Below are 24,388 nucleotides of genomic sequence, written 5' to 3' on the forward strand. Positions count from 1 at the left end.
GACGTTATTTTGTGAAGCGAAGGATTTGTTTGTTTTTTTTTTTTAATAGAATTGCCTGGCAATTACCAGAGCAAGCGCATTTTGTAAATTTAACTTCTTTTCTTCAAGAATCGTGCAACGGTTATAAGCAAAATTTGTGTTTTGAATTTCTTTGACACGGAATTCACACGCCTTCCCATTAGCTGAGCAGCAGTAACAAAGACACCCAATCGTGAGAGTTCACATGGGTTGCTCTTAATTTGCGTGACTGGCCGTCGTAACAAATCAATACTGTAAACGAATTTGTTAAACTACAGAAACAAAATCGGAAAAAAACGCACATGAAGAAAAAGTCATGAAAACTAGATATGCAAATCTCTCTTACATTCCAGTTTTTATCTCTGCTGCAAGGGCGTAGATAAGGGCGTGGCACTTTGCGAAACTCGAATGGACTTTTTGCCGTGGTCTTCTAATTCACCAGGGTATGCACTTGTGGTTGGGACTTGCGTTTGCAGTCGCTTGTTTCCCATCCGCACAGACTCCTATCTACAAACAGTGCAGAGAGAAACTGCAGCTCGTCGCCTTTCGTACCAGCGTTGATGGTAAAGGAAGCGAAACAAAGTTGCTACAGCATTTCTGTCTCATGCCGTGGCCTTAATCCTACACTAAAAAGAGTAGAGCCCTTCCGCATGTTTCGTTCGGTTGGACAATAACCACAGAAGTCGTCCAACAACACCTCTACCCCACCCAACGCAGTCTTGTTCAGAACGAAACGCAAGTAACCTAGCCGTGCCTCAACGTTGTTTTTGGGGGAGAGGTGGGGCGCAGGAATAAAATTTACCTCTTGGAAAAAATCAATCAGTTAACTTTAAGTGTCTAAAACATAATAACAAAAGCTCACTACATAATGGCAGGTCTGTATCGTATCTGTTCTTAAGGGCAGCTTGATGATACATTTCATAATACATGTACATTGCTGGGCGACACAAGACTACTTATACCAACGAATTAGACTAGTCTAAACTAATAGGTTTATTCACATAATTATCAAATGGAACTTTGTATAAACCGGCACTAATATAGAGCTTCAATATGTTCATGGAGGACTTTGATGGGTGTGACACAGACAGTGATTTGACAAGTTGTAGGTAAAACGACATTTGGTGTATGGCAGTAGCGGAATTGTTATTCAAACATTGATATTTGTGTCGTGGAAAGGTATCTTTCAGTTCGAGGGTGCACCACTCCCAACAAAAAAATGACTTTAACCCACAGGAAATAAAGTTTACTACCGAATTTGGTCGAATTTTCTTTTTTTTTTTCGAAGAAAGCATTTGTATCGCAAATAGGTGAATGTCAGAAAAGCTTATTCTTATTTTAAATTGCCTGGTCACCGCCATTTTGAATCATTGTACCGTGTCACGGTTGCTCGATTGTTAACATTCAAAATTTCTTTGTGTCAGAACAGTGGGTCTACCGTGAAGGCCCGGCTAAACGATAAATGTTGAACGATCAAGCATGTTGTGTGAACCAATATTTTAGCGTTTGGCCGCCGTGTTTGACGACCGTTAAACATATTAGATGATGTTGGAACATGTCTGATACAGCATCAGACATTCATTCAACATCTTCCAACATTTCGTTTGTGCTCATGTTGGATATGTGAATTTATTTTCCTTTGGCCGGTCTCAACCGACATGTTGCACGCGCGCGCGAATTGGCTTTTTTTCGATATATTCAAATTCAGCTTGAAAGGGTGGTTCTGAGGACAAAGACAAATTAAAGTGGATGATACGCCACTATTTTTCAAATTCATTCCGTGTTTTTATTTTTATTTTTTGTCGTCACTGTCTCACTATCAAGCTGAATATTTGATTTCGAAAATGGCCTGTTGTTACTACAAATGAGGTGGTTTTGATAGACACCGTTTCGTTCGGCGCCAGTGCTAATGCCCCTCAAGCAAAGTGAAAGGATGTGTGATATCGTGCGGCCACCCCATAAGCTTCATCATGTTGGATCGATTCTACATGCAATCAACATGTTAGATTGTTTAACATTTCATAGTTTGGCCAGGCCTTTAACGCATGACGGTTAATTAAAATGGCGGCGCCGCGAAATCTTTAGAAATGGAAATAAGCGATTAGAAATTCATTTTTCTCGGACACAAACAATTTTTTTAACAAATTTAAAAAAGAAGTGATTCCAAACATTTTCTCCGGTTTAAACTTATTCTTTTAGAGGAGTAGCGGTTCCCTCTAAATTTACCAGTGTCTCATTGAAATTCAACTTGCCTTAATTTTGCAGTTTCTGAAAAGAGAACGAGTTCAGATGAGACCTGCTTCCCAGTACAAGCAAATTCCGGTGAGTAGTAGTTTTCACTATGCAAGCATATTTACAAGCAACACACTCATTACTGAGATTTCGTTCATTAGTAACCATTGCTAGTACAAAGGACTTTTAAGCCTGTGAATGCAAACGTTCAGTCGTAGGACGCAAACGCAAGGAAGAGAAGCTACGCTGTCCTCGCGGGGGTTCTTTATTTAAATGGCAGGAAAGACAGACGACATTCAACAGAGTACGCTCCGAGATGGTATAAGGGTATTGTTAACTTCGTTCGCAATTGTGTTCTGGCAGTCGTGTCTTTTGGAGTCTTTAAAGTAAAGTAAAGCAACCATATTTAACGTCGATAACTCGTAACAGTAATTCAACTGACAAACCTGAGGTCGACGACGCGCTCATTTTACTCCCCCACTCTCCATCAGTGCTCCTTTTTACGGGTATTTAAAGCTACTTAAGCTACACAGAACGGAAAGAAGTCGAAACAAGGATATGCGATCCGGGAATCGAACTCAGGACCTCTTGCACCAAGGCCGCACACTAACCGAATGTGCCATCCTCGCTCCTCGCTCCTCGCTCCTTTTCCTGGTGCGTGTTCTTCTGGAAAACATACTTATGTATTTCCCGCTGTGTTCTTTCTTTTCAGAGTAACTCCGATCGTGAGGTGTTTGAAGAAATGAAAGCGGCAAAGGAAGAGGGCTCCCTGGATTCTATTCTTGTAAGATATTCTGACTGGCTTCTCACAGTATACCTGGTCAACTTGTAAATTATATCGTTGATGAAGGTGCATTCTAAATTGCAGGCTGCTGTGGAAAACCTGACGTTCAATGAGCCGTCTGCGTCAAAGCCAATGGAGCCATCTAAACCCACTTTCACTACTTCGTCTGCCTCGTCGGCCAAATCCCCGCCACCTTCAGCGCCCACGGGGATACCACCAGCGGCGACATCTCCGACAGCAGGGAAAACGCCAGATATCGATAAAAAGCCAAACATAGAGGACGATAAGGTGAGTTAAGTTTGTTGCTTAAATCAGTCATTTTTGTGACGAGACACTTGACGTTTGATGACGACTTCTGGAATGCAAAACTTTATTTTTTAAAGTCCTTACACTTCTTCCACCTCAGTTCTACAAGACGGTTGATTTATTTTATAAGTGACAGCCAGCTTTGAAGACTGAGGGAACCACTTCCTTGAGTTCAAATAAGGCGACACGGATAGCATGGGTTTTTTTTCTAGAATCTGCACGTACAATTTGTTCACTCGCTATTAACAGGGTTCGTGCTACTCCTTGAAGTCGTTGAAAAGCCCTGCAATTTAATTTTGGACTTCAAGGACGCTTGAAAAGCCCTTGAAAAAAAGGATTTTGTGAAAAACTGCTTGAAAACTCCTTGAAGTTTTGCTTGGGTGAAAATTGCATCATGCCAAGTTAAAGAGACATTTCAAGAATTGAGCCCAAATTGACTACTAGGGAAACATTAAAACCAGGAATTAAAATGCCCGTGCGTGTACTTAACTTGCAGGATGTGGTAAGGAATATCAAGGTATGCTTTTTCAGCAAAGAAAACACTGAAACACTTTGTATGGCGTAGAACTCTTCTTATAAAGACTCCTTGAAAACTAAATTCCTGGTTCTTGAAAACTCCTTGAATACTCCTGGAATTTTAGACAAAATCCAGCGCGAACCCTGTATTAAGTCTCTCTCTTTGTTTTATATTTCCATACGCATTTATTTTGATCGCTGACCATACCAGTGCCTCTTTGAACATTCTTTTATTATCTGCTTCTCTTGATCGGTTAATTTCCGATCCGTTTCTTTTGTAACAGTTGAAAAAACTCCTGCTGTGCCTTGCATTGCAGGATGAAGAGGACGACGAGGATTTCGACTTCGGCTCGCCTTCCGACGACGTAAGTCTTGCGAAGCTGTTTCTGCCAGTCAGTGAATGCTTTATTAAAAGAGAAGGGCAAATGAGGATATTTATGACTGAATGAATGCGTATAAAGTTTCAAAAGGCAGAGTTAATAGAGGCAAATTTGAAGTAAATTTCTCAAACTCATTAATAATTCATAAGGCCATTAGCCAATCGGAATGCCTCATTTTGGTCAGGTGCATGAATGCCGAATGAACCTACAGATCAAGAAACGCCCGAGTTAGTTCAAAAACTGATCAATCCACCATTATGCCAATGAACCTTCAAAATTCGGAAAAAACACATAGAAATCAACTTATCGCACACAGTGCATTTTAAATATCCCGATTATTCGATATGAAACTTTCGCAGTACCTCTTATCATTAGCGTCTAAATTTATTCAAAAGTTCTACCTTTCATACTCACCCAAATATTGAATATTCATTTCTTTGCAAGTTACTATCACTTGTCTGCTAAAACAAAAGATCATCTCATTACACTCGTAGTTGAAAAAAAAAAAAAGGAGGTTGAGAAGTCATGTCAAAAACTCGTGCTTTGTGTTTCATCGGGAGTTTCGAACACCACGAAACAATAAAAGCACCCCGCCTACGGCGTCGTGCTTTCATCTGTTTCTTGATATTTGGAACCTCTGATGAAACACTCGCACTTGTTTGACATGTTACGTATACATGTAAAGCGCGGGTTATGGACAAAAGATAGATGTGATCCTCGCAGTTGTATGGACAATTTGTGCATTTGTCTTTATAGGCACCTGAAAAATGCAATTTATTTCATTCATCAGCAGGGCTCGAAATTAACCATAAATCTAGTGACAAATTGCGATGAGATACGAAAATCTAGTCGCAAAATCATTGCACTTCATTGCGTTGTCAGCGGTGTAGCAAAACAAAATATGAGCCCGCAATACTTTTGTGTTTTGTGTAAAGAAACCTCTAAACATGGCGAACAATCTAAGGAATGGAGTTGTGCGCGCAACATCGCAGCTAAATTACGCTACAATTACGCTATCCTCAGGTTGAAAGAAAATTCACGGCGAGAAACAAAATAACTTTGTCGTTTCTTTATTTTGCCGAATTTAACTTCATTTACTTTGTCAATGGCCAGTGGGTTGTGCCATGCCAGTTGGAGATTTGAAACCATAAGTTTAATTTGCAATGCTACCATATTAGTACTAATTCAAAGGGTGTCACGGTAAACATGCAGCACCGTGGCCAAACCCACACTTTCACTGTGAACACAGCTTTTGAAACTTTATGAGCTACAATAGTTGCTTCCCAACGGTTGAAAGGACAACTGAAAAATCAGTGTCCAACAGACCACTTTCGTAAATGGCGACCACCTTTGCATTCTTTTGTACTGATGTGTGTTAATTAGATCCACTGGCCTGATTTTTGATACAAATATTCTTTGAAATTTGCCCGTTGTAGCGAGGCTAGAAAGGCTTATTAGCATTACAACAAATGATTTTATTTGGTCGCCATTACGAAAGAGGTCTATTGGAGATTATCACGTGATATCATCGCCACCATGTTGGTGAACGAAAACAAAAGATCTCTTAGCTTCTTTTGTTCGCCCACCAGAAGTCGTACATTTCACTATAGACCTCTTTACCTTGCACGTTTCGTTGTCCCATTTCAGACCACGTGATGTTCTCAAGGGAATTTTCCTTTTGTTTGTTGATAAGTTACGCGTACATATGAACGTGCATAAGACGACATTTAAAAGAAACAGTTCCATAGAGCAGCATCACGTGGCTGAAATGGGAAAACAAAACGTACAAGCTAAAGAGGTCTATTGTTATGGGTGTCTCTTAGAGGTTGGTTGAAAACGTCCAATATAAGATTCGAACCTTCGACCTCCCAAACACACACGTCAAGCCTGCAGTCCCCTGAGACACTTTATCCAAACGAACGTAGAGAAGCGAAACAATAACTTCTTACTAACCGAGCGCGAGGGCCCTACTGGGGAATATTTGCCCGAGATCGTGGCTGTGAGGACCAAGCGCAGCGAGGTCCGTACAAAAACGACCGAGGGCCAATATTCCCCAGTACGGCCCTCGCGCTCGGTTAGTAAGAAGTTATTGTAAAACCGTTTACAAATACTGTGAATTAATTATCTTTGAAAACTGCGTGGTTACCCACAATTTCCCTTTTGGATTTCAATAACACTTGTTAAGATCTGCTTTTCCCTCATATTCATAAACCGGGAAAATAAATTCCTTTGAATTAGTAGGCACCGTCCTTAAAAAGGTCGTCTTGGACTTTTTCAGATGTCCTTTTGCCCGTTACCAAGCAACTACAATAGCTTAATAGCTTATCATCTTTCTCGCAGATGGATTAATCCATTTACTATCAATTTGGTCATGCTTAGTTCATTTTAATTAGAAATTTCATATTTATTGAAGATACCACTTAGCTTTACAATGTCGTCTTTCATTGGATCGTTATAGTACACGCTTCTATAGTTTTGTTCGGGATTAGGGTTCATTGTTTGGGTTGTAAATTTATTCGTGACGGTGTTCGTTCAATTTTCTGAACCATTCCCTGTAGTAGCTGTTATGACCAATAGTTCATTAACCAAGAGTAAGATTTACCCAAATTGGCCAGGTCCCCATCAGCGTCAGGAAATTGTCCATTTTTAAACCAAGTTTTGCGAAAAAAATAAGCGAATCAGATAACTCAATGTTGTACTCAATTCAAACCCTTTGGGAATAAAACGTTTTATTCCAGGTATTTCCATATCATTTAAATGAGGATGCTACATTATAATGCAAGTACAATTACTCAAAGTATCTCAAAGTGCCCCTGTGATTTAAAAAAAAACTTCCCTTTTTTCTTCAGATTTTGAAAGTGTGTTTGCTTAAGGCCGTTTACTTTGATTGTAAGTTTTGGATTTCACGGTCCGTCATTACTCACGTTCAAAATTGACCGGTTGGACCTCAGAGGGTTGGATCCAGGGAAAAGCGACGTGAAAGGCTCACTAGCTTAAACGTTTAGCGTGTGAATGCGGCTTATTTATATATGCAAAACGCGCGTTCAAAAAGTCTGAAAGCGCAAAACTCCGGTGCTGCATATTAATTCTGTGGCTCAGCCATGCATTTCACTCTTAAACTAGTGAGCCTTTGGTGTCATTTTCTCCTCGATCCACCTCTCTCAGGAACTTAAAGTTTGTAATGGCGGTCCATCAAATAGGAAAAGAGCAATTAAAATAAACAGCTGTCTTTTTGAAATCAAGGCTTAAGACTTTGGTCCTTTAGTGTTTACTTAATCCAAAGAAAAATAAAAATTGATTTTTTGGTCACAGGGCACTTTACCCTTGGGGGGTTTGAAGTGGGTATAACATAACCGATTTAGTCTTGTTTATTTTCCCGCCAAACTTGGTTTAAAAATAGATACTCGTGCACGTTACGCTTTATCGATGACCTGATTGGCTGTTTCGCTCATAAGTTTTTGAATTTTGTCCGTTGTTTTGCACAAACCACACCCATTTTTCAAAAGAAAGCCAACAGTCGCGCATGGTCAAGGTCAAGTTAACGTGAAGCGCGACAGTACTGTCCTCGCTCAGTCCATCTATTACGCGTTTTCACGTGACGTCACGGCGGCGGTATTGGTGTCCCTAAACAAAGAACGTCGGCGATGTTCGTGTCCCCAACTATTCCTCCGGAAATTGAGCTCTATTGTCATGCAAACATTTTCTTTTACAAGTACAAGGAAAGGTTACGTTTATACAAATCTAGCACTTCACGTTACACTACACTCTCTTCAGTTAATTCTGTTTATAATATTTTCTTTTGTTTCGGTGGAAAAACAAGGTTACTGATCGCGTGAGTGAAAACTCTCTATATGAACTATTGTGCAACGTTTTCGCACGGCTATGGGTTCCAGTATCGTTCAAGGCTGGATTTTTTTCTTTATTTATGTGCTATTGATCAATAATGGTAATTAGACTGAGTGGAGTCCAATTTGGTGTGAAATCATACATGTGATGCGGGAGTTCGATTTCAAATCACAATTTTGATTTCAGATCAAAATTGCACGACACGAAATTCAATTACCACTTTATTACATCCATTTAGAAATCACACAAGAATTATTTACTCTCTCAGATACAGGATTTTAGTGAGTACAATTGTACCAATTTTTTATTAATCCAGTTGGGAACAAAAATAGAAAAATTCGCCTGCAATTTGATTGGTTAGCTTAAGAAGCCTTGAAATCTGATTGCTTGTTTTGTTTTAGTGTTTCTTTCTCATTGGCTGGGAAAATGGTGCAGTTTAGAGCAAAAAAAAAAATTGCGATTCGGGAGTGAATCGCACTGCTGAGAGCCAATCAGATTGCAAGGATCACCATTGATTTCTAAATGGATGTCATAAAGTTTCTTATATAACTGCGGTGCAGTGCAAAATTCTAGAATCCTAGATACTGTATTCGATTTGGAATAATTTTCTCTCCCCATAGGATGACCTAAATTTGGATGATGACGACCTCTTAAATGATGATGACGACGACCTTCTCAACGATTAACAATTGTGAAAGTTGCCATGATCGCGTATGACTTGATTTGTGAATCGCAAGTAGAGTCAAAGTGTTAAAGTAATTTTGTTTTGTTTACTGCCGGAGAGATAAATTGGAGAGAGAGACAGAGAGAGAGAGAGAGTTATTGTAGATTTGGAATGATCACAATAAGAATTATAACAATAACAAATGTCCTTATGCATTTTTGGTTTACTGTGTTGTTTGTAGAATGTAGTGGTTCGGGAAAAAAAAACCGGCATGTTGCTGGCCTTAATCACGAAAACTCGGTTTTGTTAAGGGAGTCTATGAAGGTAAATTATAGGCACCTTAACGTTAGCCCCTCGACAGAGAGAATCGAATTCGCTCTGTCGATGGGCTAACTTCTGTTAGTATCAACCAAGTAGTGGACTAATGCAAATGCTGCATTTTGATTGGCTACGCTACTAGAGGACTATTAGTAATAGTCATCGAGTAGCGAAAAGCGTGACGCTCTCTTTCGTTTTATTTCCAAATAAATATATTTTCAACTTGCATCTGCTAACTTTATTATAATTGCCTTTTCTGTCCGACTAGTTGACTTCGCGTCATAGGCTATTGACCCGTAGCCTACGGGTCTAATTGTTAAATAAAATCAAATTTTCGTTTTTCACTCCCCACCGACGCACCCCACAGGTTCTTTTGGAAACTACGCGCGTGTAATTATTTCCTAATCTTACTCGTCAACATTTGATTTCTCATACTTATTTATGACAACTTTATTTGCCAAATTGATGACAGAAGGGTGAAAGGGTGTCGACATCCCCCACAAAATCGGGCTACGAGTTATGCAAACTGTCGTGTGGGTCAGTTTTTTGATCCTCCAGCCTGTAAAAACTGGTAATCAAATGAATTGCATCTCTTTGTCAGTACCATCGGTTTTCAGTGGGGAGTTTTGGCGAGTCACACTAGATCCGTTTTCCTGTTGTGGCATCCACAGAGGGCGTGCACATTAGTCCATTTCCGAGTTGCTGTTTGCCTCGTTTTCAAAGCGAGTCCTGGTGGACAACCATTCAAATGGAAATGTGGGTGTATTTTCATGCAAATCAAACTCGTTATCATTAGAATGGTTTAGCACCGTAACTCGTTTTGAACCAGAGGAAAACAGCAACTCGGAAATGGCCTATTGGTGTGGGTTAAAAAAAAAATTGAGGGCTGTTGACAAAGTTTGTACTAAAGAAGATTGGATTAAAAATTTATGGGTGTATCAGAGCGCGTTTGCCTTGTTACACTGTGAAATGTTTTGTGCAACTTGTCTCGCAATGTTTTGGCGACATTTTGGCGGGAAAAGTTGCACGAAACATTTCACAGTGTAACATATCCTGCAACGGCCAAAATCGTTGCGAGAAAAGTTGCAAGAGTCGTTGCCGGAAGTAGAATTAAGTTCTACTTTTCGTGCAGCTTGTCTCGCAACGATTTTGGCCGTTGCAGGGTATGTTACACTGTTGAATGTTTCGTGCAACTTGTCCCCCCACAATGTCGCCAAAACATTGCGAGACAAATTGCACGAAACACTTCAGTGTAACAGCGCCCTAACACTAATTTGTCAAGTTTTGATACATTTGGCTGATTATCGAGGCGTAAAGGCTAGGGGAGAGATTTATTCAACTTTTGAAATCAATTTGACTAAAGCAAGCTACCTACCAGAAACAAATCGTGCGTCAATGCGACAACATCGAAACAATGATCTCAGCAATGATTTTCATAAACATGCAAAACGATAAGAGAGTTGCAGTAGGGTCGTTGAGGGTTAAAGTTAAAATAAAAAATTTATTCAACTTCATTCATTCAATTCAATGAAAGGGAAGGATACCACCTGTAAACCCTTTGGAGGGTTTTCGCCCGCAGCTGGATGTAATTGACTAAGAGCAGAAACCCATAAGGGTTGAAACGTGTAACGCGCGTTCACAGCTTCCTAATATTCAGGGCGAAACTGATTGGTTGAATTTTTCAGTGCTAAGTACCATATTTGGAAATCCCTCGCTCTTGTTGTTCCAAATATGGTACTTAGCAAATTGAATATTGAGAAGCTTGTTTCCCAGAAAACAAGGGGCCGTTACACGTTTCAACTCTTTTGGGTTTCTGCTAAGAGTCGATTTTTGATGAGGGAGGAAAACCGGAGTACCCGAAAAATCAGATCGACTGAAACTCTGCCCATATACGACCTCGGGGCCGAGGGTTGAACCCAGGTCGCAGAGGTGGAAGGCACGGTTGATAATCACTAAACCGTCCTGACTCCCCGACTTGGGGAGATTCAGTTGGCAATCTTTCAGCAATCTGGCTGCCGGCTGCATTCGTTCAAGGTAAGGTATTCTTTTGAACTTTGACCTCGGGGACTTGGCAAAAAGGGGTATTTAGTAGCTCTCATAACAGATAATGTGATTGGCTCGCTACCCTAGTCCAAAACAAAAGACTAAGGTTGTTTACCATTTACAAGCAGAAACCGGTTGGTACTAAGTTGTTCAAATTGTAAGCAAAAACTCCCGAATGGGAAATTCAGTTGGGATCGGCCTGTACCATTTACACAATTCGTTCAAGTTTACCGAGAGAGTCTAGAGAGAGGCAAAATCATGGGGGAATGCAAATGGTAAACACGTTTTCCGTTTGGAAATTCCGTTTAGGAATTTTGTACTTCTTTTAAAGAAATCCCGTTTTCTCCGGAAATTTTCCGTTTGGGAAGACCAAAATAGGCTTACCGTTTGCATTCCAACCGAAATTACCGGATTTTTTTGCTAAACGGTAAACAACCTAAACAAGGGGCCATTTCCGAGTCAAGGAGCTGAGTCAAAGTTTTTGTGATGGTAATTTTTTGTTCTTTACGTATGAATGAAAGCTAATTTCCATAAGAAAAACTTTGCACTTTGACTCGCTTTGAAAGAGGAAGCAGACATGGACTCGGAAATGGCCTATTGAAACAATGACTTAGGCTTGAAAACAGTAGAAGCTGCTTACAATACCAAACAAAAGCAGGTTACGAGAGCCGCTACACTGCTGACTTTAAGAGCAAAGAAAAGGATATTTTTGAAATAGCCTTCACGATGAATAGTGTGAATTAAAAGGTACAGTTAATTAAACGAAGGTTATTAAAGGGTGCAATTCACCAGCAAGCTACCGAATGATAAGTGTTATTTTATTGTTTTAAATTTAATGAAAGTTCGCCTATCGAAATGAAAACTTGTAAATAACGAAAAAAAAATCTCGACTTGTTCGCTTCTTTTCTATCTTGGTAAATCTTTTAAAGAAAGTTCATTTTTGGTTGTTTACCCATTGTTTCTTGTAACGATGTCGTTGCCTTTCGCTTCTGTCTTGAGTAAGTCATACGCTGCGTAATTTTTTCGGGTAATCTTCTATAGCCTCTGTCTTCTATCCGGCTGTGCATGCCCTGTACTCTTTGGGGCTGAAAAAGAAAATCAAAAACGAGTCACTCACGTGACCAGCAGCCATAACTGAATTACTGAAACAATCGGTATATGTTCACGGAGATGAACCATCGCTTTCATTACACAAAAATGGTATTCCAAGTTCACTTACGTCGTAATGCACACAAAGTTACTCTATTTTGACGAGATAAGAACAGTACAATTTGATCCCAAATTGTGCTCCAATCGAGTTTCTACGGCAACCACCGTCACCTATGAGTCTTGAGGCAAGGGTCGGTGTTGTGTTGTTTTCAAGGTTCTCGAATTAGATTGGCTTAAAGCCTTGTCCAATTTTGAGAATTTCAAAACACCTATCGCACCTTTTCCGAATTGTAGTCGCGATCGTGCGATTTTCTTTGCTAAATCAGTTTTTATCCATATTCCATATGAAAAGGTGGAAGAAATTGCCATCGTACTTCGAGGAGGATCAAACGGGATCGTTAAGACTCCAATACTCTTTACAGTTGCTAAAACGGTCGTGTACAAAACATGGACCTCAGGCCCTTCTTGTTCAAAGGGTGGGTAGCGCTATCCACTGGACACCCTGCTAGCAGAGCCTTTCTTTTGCTTGCTCGATTTTGGCGTTCTCGAGAAAGACTGCATGAATCGAGTAAGATCTTTATTGCGTATGCGCTGCATGTTGCCAGGATGTAGTCTCGAACCCAAGCCTAATATGCCAGATCTCGCCGCCATGGTACAGCGGGCTCAATTATAACCATCTTGTCACTAAATTGACGCTCGCTCTGGAAAAACCGCTTTGACGAAAGAAAGCAAGATTGACTAGTCCAGAAGTGCAGGCCGTGGCGGCTTCAAAGAGTTGACGCGATTCGGGCAGAGCCTACTTTTCTCCTCCTCAGTAAAGAAAAAGACAAGAGGAGGCTCTGCTCGCAGGGTGTCCACTGGATAGCCACTGACTGATTAAAGCACCTTACATATGCCACCTATTTGGTGGCTGGAGCTCCAAAGGGATAAATATGCATTCATTTCATTCAGAGTCCTTCACCGGAACAAATGAGTCCAACTGTGTGGCTTCACAGCTCAGTTGCCGAATATCAGCGTTGAACAGCACTTGGGAGTAGAGAAATAAACTCCTTGGTTAATTTTTAATCTGGGATTAGCGTTAATCGGCTTTGAACAACCGGGCCCTGGATTTTTCAGGTGTCTATAAGAGACAAATGCCTAAATTAACAAGGTAAGTGCAAGGATCACTTTTCTGCTTGTATTAAAACTTAATTAGAAAAATTCGGACGGACGTAGAATGTATTAGCGAACACAGCAAATTGAATCAAGCGTTGAACAAGAACCACTCTGTTGAAACATGGCCACTACGACCCGATATAGTCACGTGAGTAGCCTACCGAGTTTATCTGATGCTTTATGTGAACACACTTATTACAGACTTAAAAAGTTTCAGTCTTCTTAAGAACCAAATTCATTTGAGAGCTGCCATAAGTTTATCTTTTAAGTTTAATTCTGAAGCGTGTACTTCGTCGCAGCAACGCATCTTCACTTCTCTGGTCCATTTTGCTATCCATAACTAAAGGTACGGTAACACGAGCAACAAAAACGTCCAATTTGTCTTGCAACATTGTTGCGAAACTGGTTTAGCAAATGCTGCGCGTTTTACATCCCACGCACAACCTGTGTCGCAAGTGGCTGCAGGGTGTCTCAGAAAGTAGAGCTCCGTTATGCCGGCTTTTTGCAACACGCTTCAGCAACTTGCAACTCATTACTGGGTTGCCTTAAAAGGCAAACCCAGTCGAGGTCTGCGTTTAGTTTGTTTGTTTTCTTTTTTTTTCTTTTTTTTCTTTTTTTTCTTTTTTTTTTTTTTTTTTCCGTGTCGGTAAAAGTCTTGCCTGTCACTCCCCTGGTAAGTGGTGTCTTTGTGGATAGAGCCTTCTGCGCGTATTTTCGTAGGATCGAGAGGGTAGTGGAACTGCGTAGATTTCTCTGGTGGACACAGTAGAATCATTAACTTAGCCTGCAATGGCGTCGAAAGTCATGCAACGCGAATGGCGTTTTAGTGGATCCTTAAACAAAATATACCCTTATGGAGCTCAATAATGGAAAGTCAGTTGGATAAACTTGGCATGAATCTCAAAAGCGACGAGTACTGGACTTCGACAACAATCTATCGCCCGTGGAGACGAAATCAAAGTGAGCAGTATTTACCTGAAGTACAAGGTAATTTGACACAATTGAGTTTGTTGTCTTCACGCACGCAATGAAATAGGAAGAGGTTTTCGCCTCTAAGAGCAAATATGTTGTTTGTTTCAATAAAACTTTCGCTGGAAAAGGATTCTGTGGTATTTTCTGCCTTTGTGAATTATAATATCATGTTGTGTATTGAATTTTCGAGCTTAAGGTTGAAATGTGATATGCGAGAAGTTTTTTAGTTTTGCTCTGTAAGCGGGAAGGGTTCACAGGCCTGTTGAAAGCGTGCTCGAGTTTCAACAAAATGAGCCCCAAAATCAGTGAAAACTTGTGACGCAGATGAATAATAAAGTAGCTGCTATTTCCAAAATGATGGAATTACCTGGTGATAATAACGTCGTACGCGTCTTGGAGAGTAAATTTTGACTTTGCATAAACAAGAGTTGGGCGATTGTGATCTTTGTTTTGACTTCGCTCATTTCATTGTCAAACTTTATAACACTTGACAGAAAAAGAAACTTTTTAAAAACCCGGTATCTTGCCATCATTTGACACAGATGCTTCACTGTTTGACGAGTAACATGCAGCGGTAACGTAATCACGGCGCCCGCTGAATTCCGGCCATGTCACTTTTCGATTTTGCAATTTACTTGAACGTAGCAAAAATCTCCCAAAATGTTTGTCGCTGATCGTAACTTTTTATATTCTATATTCACGGTTCAAAATTAATGTTGTTTTGATGTCGTAAATATTTTATTCTCGATCGACCGTCCCGGAAACTTCCTTCTGCTCTTTCTGAAAACTGTGTATCAATAGTTATTTGCTTTTTCATCAATATTTGTTTTGCATAAAGCAAGCTAACAAGATCTGTACCTTGCTGAGTTCGCATTTGTTAGAGTTAATAGTATTTTCGGTCCGATGCTTCTGTTTTAAGAGGGGTACATTGTTTCGGTCTCCCATCCAAACACTAACCCCGCCCGGCAGGGCTTAACTTCAGTGAACTTTAGTATTAGAAAGCCTTCAGATGCTCAGAGGGCACACTTGTGGTAAAAAGAAGTTGTGAGGGAACTTGAAAATTATCAACATGTCAGCCCAGAAGCCAATGTTTCTCGCTTCTCTTTTATTTGTTATTCTTCAGAGACTGGAATGCTGTATTTCAATACCACACAATTCAGTGCCTTCTGATTTTCTGTAGCACGTACCACAGGCAACCCAGTGTATGCTTCACAGAAGCATCTCGTTCTTTTTGTTGCGAGACAGGTTGTGTTTTTCGATGTAAAACGCGCAACATCGCGTTTCGACTAGTTTCGCAGCAATGTTGCGAGACATGTTGAACGTTTTTGTTGCTCGTATTATCATACCTTAATCAGTGAATAAGTGGCATTACATTATATTCAGTCATTTAGAGTGAGCACTCCCCTCGGACCAATGTGCCCTGGGTTCGATTCCCAGACTTCACATGTAGGTTGAGTTTGTTGATTCTCGACTCTGCTCCGAGAGGTTTTCGCGGTTACTCCGATTTTTCCCTCTCCTCAAAAACCAGCCTACGATTTGATATGAGGTGATTTAATTTTTCCAAACGGACGTAAAGATAGCAGGGTAACAACTCTCAAAAAAGGAACGACAGTTTTCAATTTACAATACATGTTTCGACATACTCGTTCTCATAATTCCATTCTTAATCAGCAGTTGAGCATTTAGATTTGTCTCTTTCTTTTCAGTTAATTACGCTGTTCTTTTGTCTTTTATTTTATTACTATGTGCGCTATTTTTGTTTCCTGCGCATTTCATACTTCATATTCAAATTGTACGGAAGTTTTTTTACGGCCTTAATATAAATTCAAGTGTACAACCGTTAAAAAAATCTCATTTGCAACTGAAGATGACATGAGTATGTCGAAACATGTATTGTGAATTGAAAACTGTCGTTTCTTTTTTGAGAGTGATTTAATTTTGCAGTGTCCCTAATTTGTGCCACAGCGATAAGTACAATTAACACTTACATCAAGTTCATTATTATCGTTACAATTACTAATTCTTTCATGTAATAGATTCGGGATGCAAAAAGGGTTATTCTCTGCTAAATATTTTGGATAGCCTAAAGTAACTGTTTTAAGCGAAAAGAATTTTACCACCGTGACGTGTACTTGAAGTTTTTCAAGAGATCTTGTCATTATTGTGTCAAGAAGCGAGTTGGACTAGGAACATCTAGAGCTTACAAAGGTCTATTAGCAGTTTTGGCACGAAACAGAGGTTTTCTTAATTCTCAGGCGAACACGTTTTCGCCAACTGATCCTACTCTAATGATGCGTGACATTTTCGCGAAGCATCCAATGCTCAGTGAAGAATTTTCGCGGTGTCTTAGTTGGAGACAATACAATACAATACTTTATTGACAACTCGACGCCGTTTATTTCCACTTCGCTGTATTTGTGGCGAAATTCTGACTGCAGAAGCAGTTTGAATTTAAAAGATCATGAAATACATGAAAGCCATATATGATAAACTGGTTAGAATGTTTCTAAGCGAGACTAGTATTGATCATCGCATATGAAAGCAACTTAAATCCAGGATTGAACAGGACTCGAACCCAGTAACGTGCGATTACGCTACACTGCCTCACACACACACCGGTGATATCATGCAGTTTGAGTTTGCCTAGTAAATCCAGAAGAAAGTTTGCAACCTCACATTTTCCACGTGAAAAAAATGACTAAATTGCATTGAAATCAACCAGATAGAGCTTTCCGCCGTACTAAATCACCTCACCTTTTGTTTCAAACAGCAGCTCCATGACGAGAATCCACAAATACATCGTGGCGTAAGCGTTGATTCCCTTTGATCACTCTGCAATTTATAGTAAGTACTATCATCTATGGTCCATTCATTATCACCGTCTACATTTCCAGCCAATATGGATGTTTGGAACAGTAGTAAAACAGCGAAAATTAGGTAACGTTTTGTCTGGCACATGGTGGTCTGTTCTACCAAAACCTCAAGGGATGTTTAAGGTTAGGTTCGTTAGGTCAAGAGTGTCGAACAACCTATTCGCACTCCATTTAATAGAAGTATGCAAACCTTTTAAGATCTTTGAGATGACGTTCGGCGTGGCTAGCGGAAACATCCGTGTCGTATTAATTTCTATGAATATGAAAGACCCCCGGTCACTTCAAAAATATGTTTTGAACAAAAGCGCGATTTGAAATTCATTGAGGAAGTGTTACGGGATGTCTTGGACATTTTGAACAAAAGAAGGTCTTGCTTGTCTAAATTGACAAAAGATTAGTTCAGAGCCTTATTGAACAGGTTCAGCAATGCGTGGTAAAAAATTGAAGTGAGATTTTAATTATTTAATTCCTTGTGGTGTCCATACGATGCTAACAGTCAAAATTAGCAGGCTGTGCACGTATTGTTTTCTAGCTCAACCTTATCTCTGTCTACATTTAAACAAAATGAATTGTGCAAACCCAAATGACAATTAAAGGCAAATCTGATTCCATTTTCCTTTTAGATGGTGATGGTTTTCCGTGCCTAAGAGCTATTAAAACGGCACATTTTTAATCTCACCGGTTTGGTGAAAAGACGGCGGAAATAGAGACTGCTAAATTGATTGAAACGACATAAAAGTAAATCAAAGCAATGACATTTCCGGTTTATATGGCGTGTATTTCGCCAATGTTTACTATTTGCTAACGAAACTTGATATGAACAACTTGAGGGAAACACGCAGAGAGTTAAATGGAAGGTCATTAGAACTTGGCCTTAAACACTTCAAGTATAAACTGGTAATTTTGCTGAAAATTTCAGCCAAAGTTGTAAGCATTTTTTTTTCACTGTTAACGGATCGTTATTTAAACGAAAATTAAATTCAGTAAAAATAGTTTTCACTGAATGATCGGGTTTGGAAGTTTCTTTGAAAAGGTTAGGAAGATTTGTAGGGGGGAAAAACGGTCCAAAGTACATTGACGAAAATCCTGAGGCAGGTGGGATTTTGCATAAGAAGGAAGCTGGGTGAGATACGGGAAGTCAAGGAGAGAGGATAAATTGGGCATTCATTCTGCTTGTTGGAGAGACAGCATTTTTAATGTATATTTTTTTTAGTATTAATGTTTTTGGAGAAATTGGTTGATATTTCGGTTTCCAATTTCAAATTCTCAAATGTGGCGGAAAAAAATTAAAAGCTTTTACCTTATTAAATTAAAAAAAGAATATGGGAAACAAGAAATTGAGAGGGCATCTTTAAATAAATAGTCTCAAGGAGCAATATATTTTAATTTGGGCATGATTTTTAATGCTTTCAAGAATGTCTTTTTAAAATGTAACCTTCACAAAAAATTGTGCATGAACGTAACGATATTATACAGGCAAAAGGAAACTTTATTGCTTTATGACACTGGAAAATCCTGACCACAGTCTTAAAATTAAGATGGCCTTTTAAGAATTTCAAGTAATGCATATCACCTGATTCTACAAAAGAAGAGTCCGATAATTGAAATTTAGTTTAAGAGGTCTTTAGTTCCTCTTTGCTATATTTCAAGAGCACTTTATGTGACTACAAGGTAACACATTGAAAAATCAATCCAATCGGAAAATTCAATTCTTTGGAGAAAAATGTCTCCATACAGACTTAAAACAATGTTTGAAAGATAGAATATATTAGTCTGATAAACCTGGTCTTGAAAAACAAACCTTGTTATTTGCAGATTTTGCACTAAAATGACATTTTGATGAAAATAAATGAATATCGCATGAAACATTCCAACTCAGTTAAGTCTCTGTTTCTTCTCTTCGCCTTTCCCCCGTTAGTTTTCACAGGTTGCATCCTTCTTTGTCAAAATATCTTGCAGGATCTTTTTTTTTCTCTGGAACAATTTTTTTTCCTGGAAGTTTAAACTTCTACGACAAAATCGCTTCTTAAAATTGAAAAGGAGTCATACATTTTCCAGTGATTTAATGAAGAAATAACTTGTTTTGACGGTAGGTGTGTGATAAAGCAACATTTAAGATGCGTTCGATTGAGCCTATTCTTGAACAAGAATACGTGGAGTGATGATTTAAAACGGTATCTCTGGCGTTTTAAGCAACAAGGATAATAAAGATATGTTTAAAATAGCATTTCAGTAGGTGTTTGGCAATTTTAATGTGAATCCCCGTAAAAACGAAGGATTTCCAACTTCTATTCCATGTATTCCTATTTCGGATTGCGGTCAATCGAACGCATCCTTTAATTTCCACGTTCAATTCCATCTACCTCGAGGCAATGTTTACAGAGTATTTTCTACATACGTGCTGCGCTAATTGTTTGTTTTTTTTGTTGTGTGTAACTCTGAAAAGAACAAAAAAGTAAAATGAACTATATTTCTCGTATCTATACGTGAATCAGCCATTAGAGTGAAATCGACAGGAACCGTTTCTTAATCATGCAGCTGTGATTTTATTTCACCCTTACTGAACAAATAACTGGGCATGTATTGTAAATCTCTTTGTTGAGACATTCGCATTGTCAAAACATAGTCTACTACCTATGGTCAAAAGAGCATTAGATCTTGGAGATCGTGAACTCAATCCGCCGTGACCCCATGAACAATGTATAAGAATCTAGACAAGGTCTTTATGACGTATAATTAATTAAAGAGGCAATTCCTGTTTCCTTATAAAAATTAACTGAGATCACAAGTTCAGTTTCTAGGATTTTAATTCTTAGAATTGTTCAACTTAGTTCTTCTAGTTACTGCGCCTTAGTTTCAATAATTTTCAAAGTATCTTTAAATAGCGTTGGCAGATGGCATTTTAGGTAGTTTTAATACTGAAATGTATTGTTTGACGGAATTAACACATTTTCGGTAATTTCAATGTTAGGATTGCCTAGAAATAGATTTTAAAATCTATTGAAAACAATAGATTCAAGATTTTGAAAGTCCAAAATCTTAAATTGCAAAATCTTGAATTCAGGATTTTGGCAATCCAAAATCTTGAATTCAGGATTTTGGAAACTTAACTCTCTAACTCTTCGACATAACTCTATGAAAATAACTCTAAGAATAGCTGTCCACGCTCGGTCGTGGGTAGAAAAGATGTGAGCAAATATTTAGAATCTAATCGTGAAGATCTTTGTTTCCCCATGCCTTACACCTACTCGAGAACCTACTTTCTCATCTGCGTGAAATCAGGCTTTCCTGATGTCCTGGGCCCGGTTGTTCGAAAGCCGATTAACTTAATCCAGGATTAGCGTAAACTTTTGTTTCATGTTGTCAACTTTTTGGTTAGAGTTTCTTTTCCTTATTTTTGTTTTTCAAGATTGACTTCTTCTAATGTAAAGAGGGGGACATGGGGATTTGCGGTGTTGATGGTTTTTTCAATGCGGCGATGCGGTGAATAAATGATCTCAATTTGCGGTGTTGCGGTGATCGCAAACCCAACGGTGTGCGATGTTTGTGTTTCGCAAGCTACGATGTTCGGTGAAATGAAATTATTTGCGGTGCTGTGGTTTCTTTTTTGATCTTTCAAAATACTCTAGAGATCAAAGAAACTGAACGCCGAAGTTTATTGATGTAACAATACTTGTTACTAAGAGGACGCTCCACACTCTGGAAATGTTGTTTTATCTCTTGGCAGCTTTTCGGGTTAACTTCTCAGTAATGTTCATGGAACTTCATACAAACGACCTCTCCGGGTAAGTACAAGAAAACTGATTAACGGGTATCAACAGTATCGACGCGTAGGCATGCATTGACAAGAGTACATTTTGTTGTGTTTATTTTGTGGAAAATTGTTTAGGTAAAAAAGTGTTATGTCAAGTGTAGACGTTAAAATCATGTAGCTAAAAATAGTTGTTACGGTGACGGTGTTTCGTCGACTTTTCTTGCGGTGATGCGGTGATCGTTAATTTTTTTTTGCGGTGTTGCGGTGTTTAGGGCCCCCCCCCATGTCCCCCTCTGTAAAGTTTTGCCGAATATCAGCGTTGAACAGCATTTGGGAGTAGAGAAATAAACTCCTTGGTTTATTTTAATCATCGGCTTTTGAACAGCCGGGCCCTGCATCGTTAAGTAAACATATACTCACTTTTTCGCCACATATCTGTCACTCCGACGCTCTAGCCACCACCTAGTTATGCAAAGTTTACAAAACTACCTTGAGTTCCCAAGGTCGAACTAAAGAGGGGAATGGGTCTGTAGGAGGTTTTCAATCAACCTCAAGAGAGGCTGTGTGCAACTGCCGGATGACGAACGAACAAACCGAGCTAAAGAGAGACATCACCACACTAGGAGTAGCTTCACTGACCGCGCACCGGTGTCTCAGTTGGTTGAGTACCGCGCTATTACGCGGGAGGTCGTGTGTTCAAGTCCGGCCGGACCAACACTCAGGGTCTTGAAATAACCGAGGAGAAAGTGCTGCCTTTGTAATTACATCTGCAAATGGGTATACGCTCTAGTCTTCTCGGATAAGGACGATAAGCCGGAGGTCTCGTCTCACAGCCCTTCAATGTTCACAATCTTGTGGGACGTAAAAGAACAAGCACACTTGTCGTAAAGAGGAGGGCATGTAGTTCCCGGTGTTGTGGTCTGTCTTCTATGGTGTATCATGGTTGGGAGAGTTAATGCTCGGAGAGGGCCGTAAGTTAGAAAACTGTAACAGGTTATTACGTCTCCCTCTTTAATAAAGATATTGAATTGAATGGAATTGAATTGAGCTTCCGTACGAATTGACCCATTGAGTCAACCGAAAACATTTCGGGCCCGAAAAGCCATTTGTGAACCTGGCAACCGCTTGTTCAGGAAAACCGATCTTACAACATGATTTTAAGGTAAAAAGAGCAAACTGACTGTTAAAATTAACTACTCAAATCCTCTCCGTTCTTGAGATACAGAGGAAATTGTGTCACCTGAAAATGGCCCGTAAAGTTTCGGGACTTTCGAGAAACGGGCCCCTGTACCGTATCTGAAATTGGCACCTGAAACCACCTAATCCACGGATGAAACTCCAAGCTGCATTGCATTTCTCATCTGTTGGAAATTTTTCATTGCAAGGCAAAATCGACAAAAAAAAAAAAAAAAAAAACACTAACAAATTTAGAAAATTTGTAGCACCAAAGTACCTAACATAAATTGGTTAACAACCGGACGTATCGTCCGGCCTCAAACGAAATGAAACTAGCTCTGTTAAGTGGAAATCAGCTGTTTTCCAACAATTTTCACATTCCTGACCGAGCAGTATTCAAAGCATGTATGGTGCCCGAACATTGTTTATAGCCAACGTCATTAGAGTTTCCTTAAGATCAGCCGTGGAGCATCCATTTTCAAATCAAATATAGGTGACTCATAGGTGGCAGTCATGGCCTGCCTTTTCAACGTGGCGATTTTATCGCGAAAAGTTATATTCCCTATTTTCTCAACCCTCCTAAAAAAAAAAAAAGCATAATAATTGTTTTCGATGTCTCTTAGAACTTCTTCATATCCCAGGAGAAATTGCAAACAATGATTATGCAAACTTTGGGAGGAGAAAGAGGTGTATTATGGGATTTGAGAAAGTAGAGAATAGGTGGTTTTCAATCACGTGATGACAGGGCCATGTTTGTGCACAAAACAATAAGAAATTATGGCTCATGTTTTGCACTATAATAGAGTCAAAATCCTAGAAGATTCAAGTTTTTTCTCTATTATTCTTTGGACCAAAATGGCTGCAGTGCCGTCAGATGAAAACCATCTAAATGTGACCTTAGCGGAGAAATTATATCAATCTATCAGTCAATGTCGTTTGTTTTAGCGTACGATGTAAGTTTGTAAAAAAATAAAATGTCATGAGATACTAACCGACAGCCTTTGACTGCACTAATTCCACATTTGAGAAGCAAGCAGCAAAAAGTTTAGCCTTCGTCCCCTAAATAGTAAATTCAACAGGCTGTTTATACACGACAAGGTTTTTTTGTTTTGTCGATCCGTTCTGTAAGTTATAATAGGGACTTTAAGCAAATCGCTACGGCTGGCGCTAGTACGGCTGCCGGAAGTAAATTTCTCCCAAAATGAAACACTGCGCATGTACGTCGGTTGCATCCAGCTGTAGTGTGAAGTCGCGATGTTTTGCCGTAGTAGCTACTACGTCGGGTTTATTTCGCTTCTCTGGCCCTTTTCAACGGACATCTCGGCATTTTAAGAATTCTGTTGGATACTATATCCTTTAAAGTCAATTTAAGTCAAGGATTGTGTCAAGGTTGCCTCTCATAAGCTTGTAAATCCGTATTATAAACTTACGATAAGTTTTGGCAAAGGTGTTGGAATGGCGAAGTGAGTTCAGCACGCGGTTGTTTCTCTTCGGTTAAGTTTGCTTTGAGGATTTAGCGAAGATGTTTTATATCTGGATACTATACGATGCTATTTTGCTTCTTTGAGTATAGATACATGTGTCTTTTTCACTTGATATTCTTTGAGATATTTGTCTCTGAAATTGTATATTTCATCCATCAAATTGTTGTTATTGTACAAGGTGTATAGCATTTGCTTTTGCTCAGAAATAATCTGTTCGTCCTAGCATGGCGAACAACGGCCATCGTCCTTTCAGCGAAGCCATTTGAAGGTAAGAAACTAAGTAAAAGAGATTTTAAACACCTTTAGCCCATGTTTCCTTGTATTTTGCTTTGCTAAACTTAAAATTTAGCAGACCACCGAGACGTAGTCTCCCCAGACCTTTTCAGTCACGGCAGCCGTAGTAGCACCATCCGTAGTGATTTGCTTAAACTCCCTAATATTGCACCTTCAACACTTAATACAAGGCCAAGCACTCACTAGAAAAAAATACCGGCAGCAAATTGCCTCGGCAGATATGAAAGTATATGGATTGGTGATGAAAGAAAAAAATAAACTAAATGGTAAAAACGGTGAATGCAAAGCACTTGACGTTTATTCAAGCAAGTGTCGCATCAAATTGAAGCGTTCAAAACTCTCCCTAGTTCGGCAAAAGTAGAAAGAGAATTAAAAGGTTGTGAAACGGGAATTTTGTTTTGCTGAACAGAAAGATCCCTTATGG

At 39.3% G+C, this 24,388-nt stretch overlaps 1 protein-coding gene and 1 long non-coding RNA gene across 3 annotated transcripts in view; one reads left to right on the top strand and one right to left on the bottom strand.

The window, feature by feature from the left end:
• The window catches only part of LOC138051710 (coatomer subunit beta'-like), a 35,959-nt gene extending 26,998 nt beyond the window's left edge, over positions 1 to 8,961 (top strand). The window contains exons 25-29 of one of the 2 annotated variants that reach the window (XM_068897967.1): positions 2,284 to 2,340; positions 2,963 to 3,034; positions 3,119 to 3,322; positions 4,141 to 4,221; positions 8,703 to 8,961. In XM_068897967.1, the coding sequence (XP_068754068.1) occupies positions 2,284 to 2,340; positions 2,963 to 3,034; positions 3,119 to 3,322; positions 4,141 to 4,221; positions 8,703 to 8,768 (480 nt within the window). In that variant the 3' untranslated portion in view covers positions 8,769 to 8,961. The remainder of the gene's footprint in view (positions 1 to 2,283; positions 2,341 to 2,962; positions 3,035 to 3,118; positions 3,323 to 4,140; positions 4,222 to 8,702) is intronic. The other variant, XM_068897968.1, reaches the window with a different exon arrangement.
• Positions 8,962 to 11,904: 2,943 nt separating this feature from the next.
• On the bottom strand, positions 11,905 to 17,425 carry LOC138051712 (uncharacterized). Its single transcript, XR_011132888.1, has 2 exons — positions 17,138 to 17,425; positions 11,905 to 12,192 (listed from the first exon to the last, which is right to left on the bottom strand). It is a non-coding gene; the product is annotated as an uncharacterized lncRNA (long non-coding RNA).
• Positions 17,426 to 24,388: the final 6,963 nt, after the last annotated feature.

This window comes from Montipora capricornis, chromosome 6, assembly GCF_036669925.1.
Source record: "Montipora capricornis isolate CH-2021 chromosome 6, ASM3666992v2, whole genome shotgun sequence".
Classification (NCBI taxonomy): domain Eukaryota; kingdom Metazoa; phylum Cnidaria; class Anthozoa; order Scleractinia; family Acroporidae; genus Montipora; species Montipora capricornis.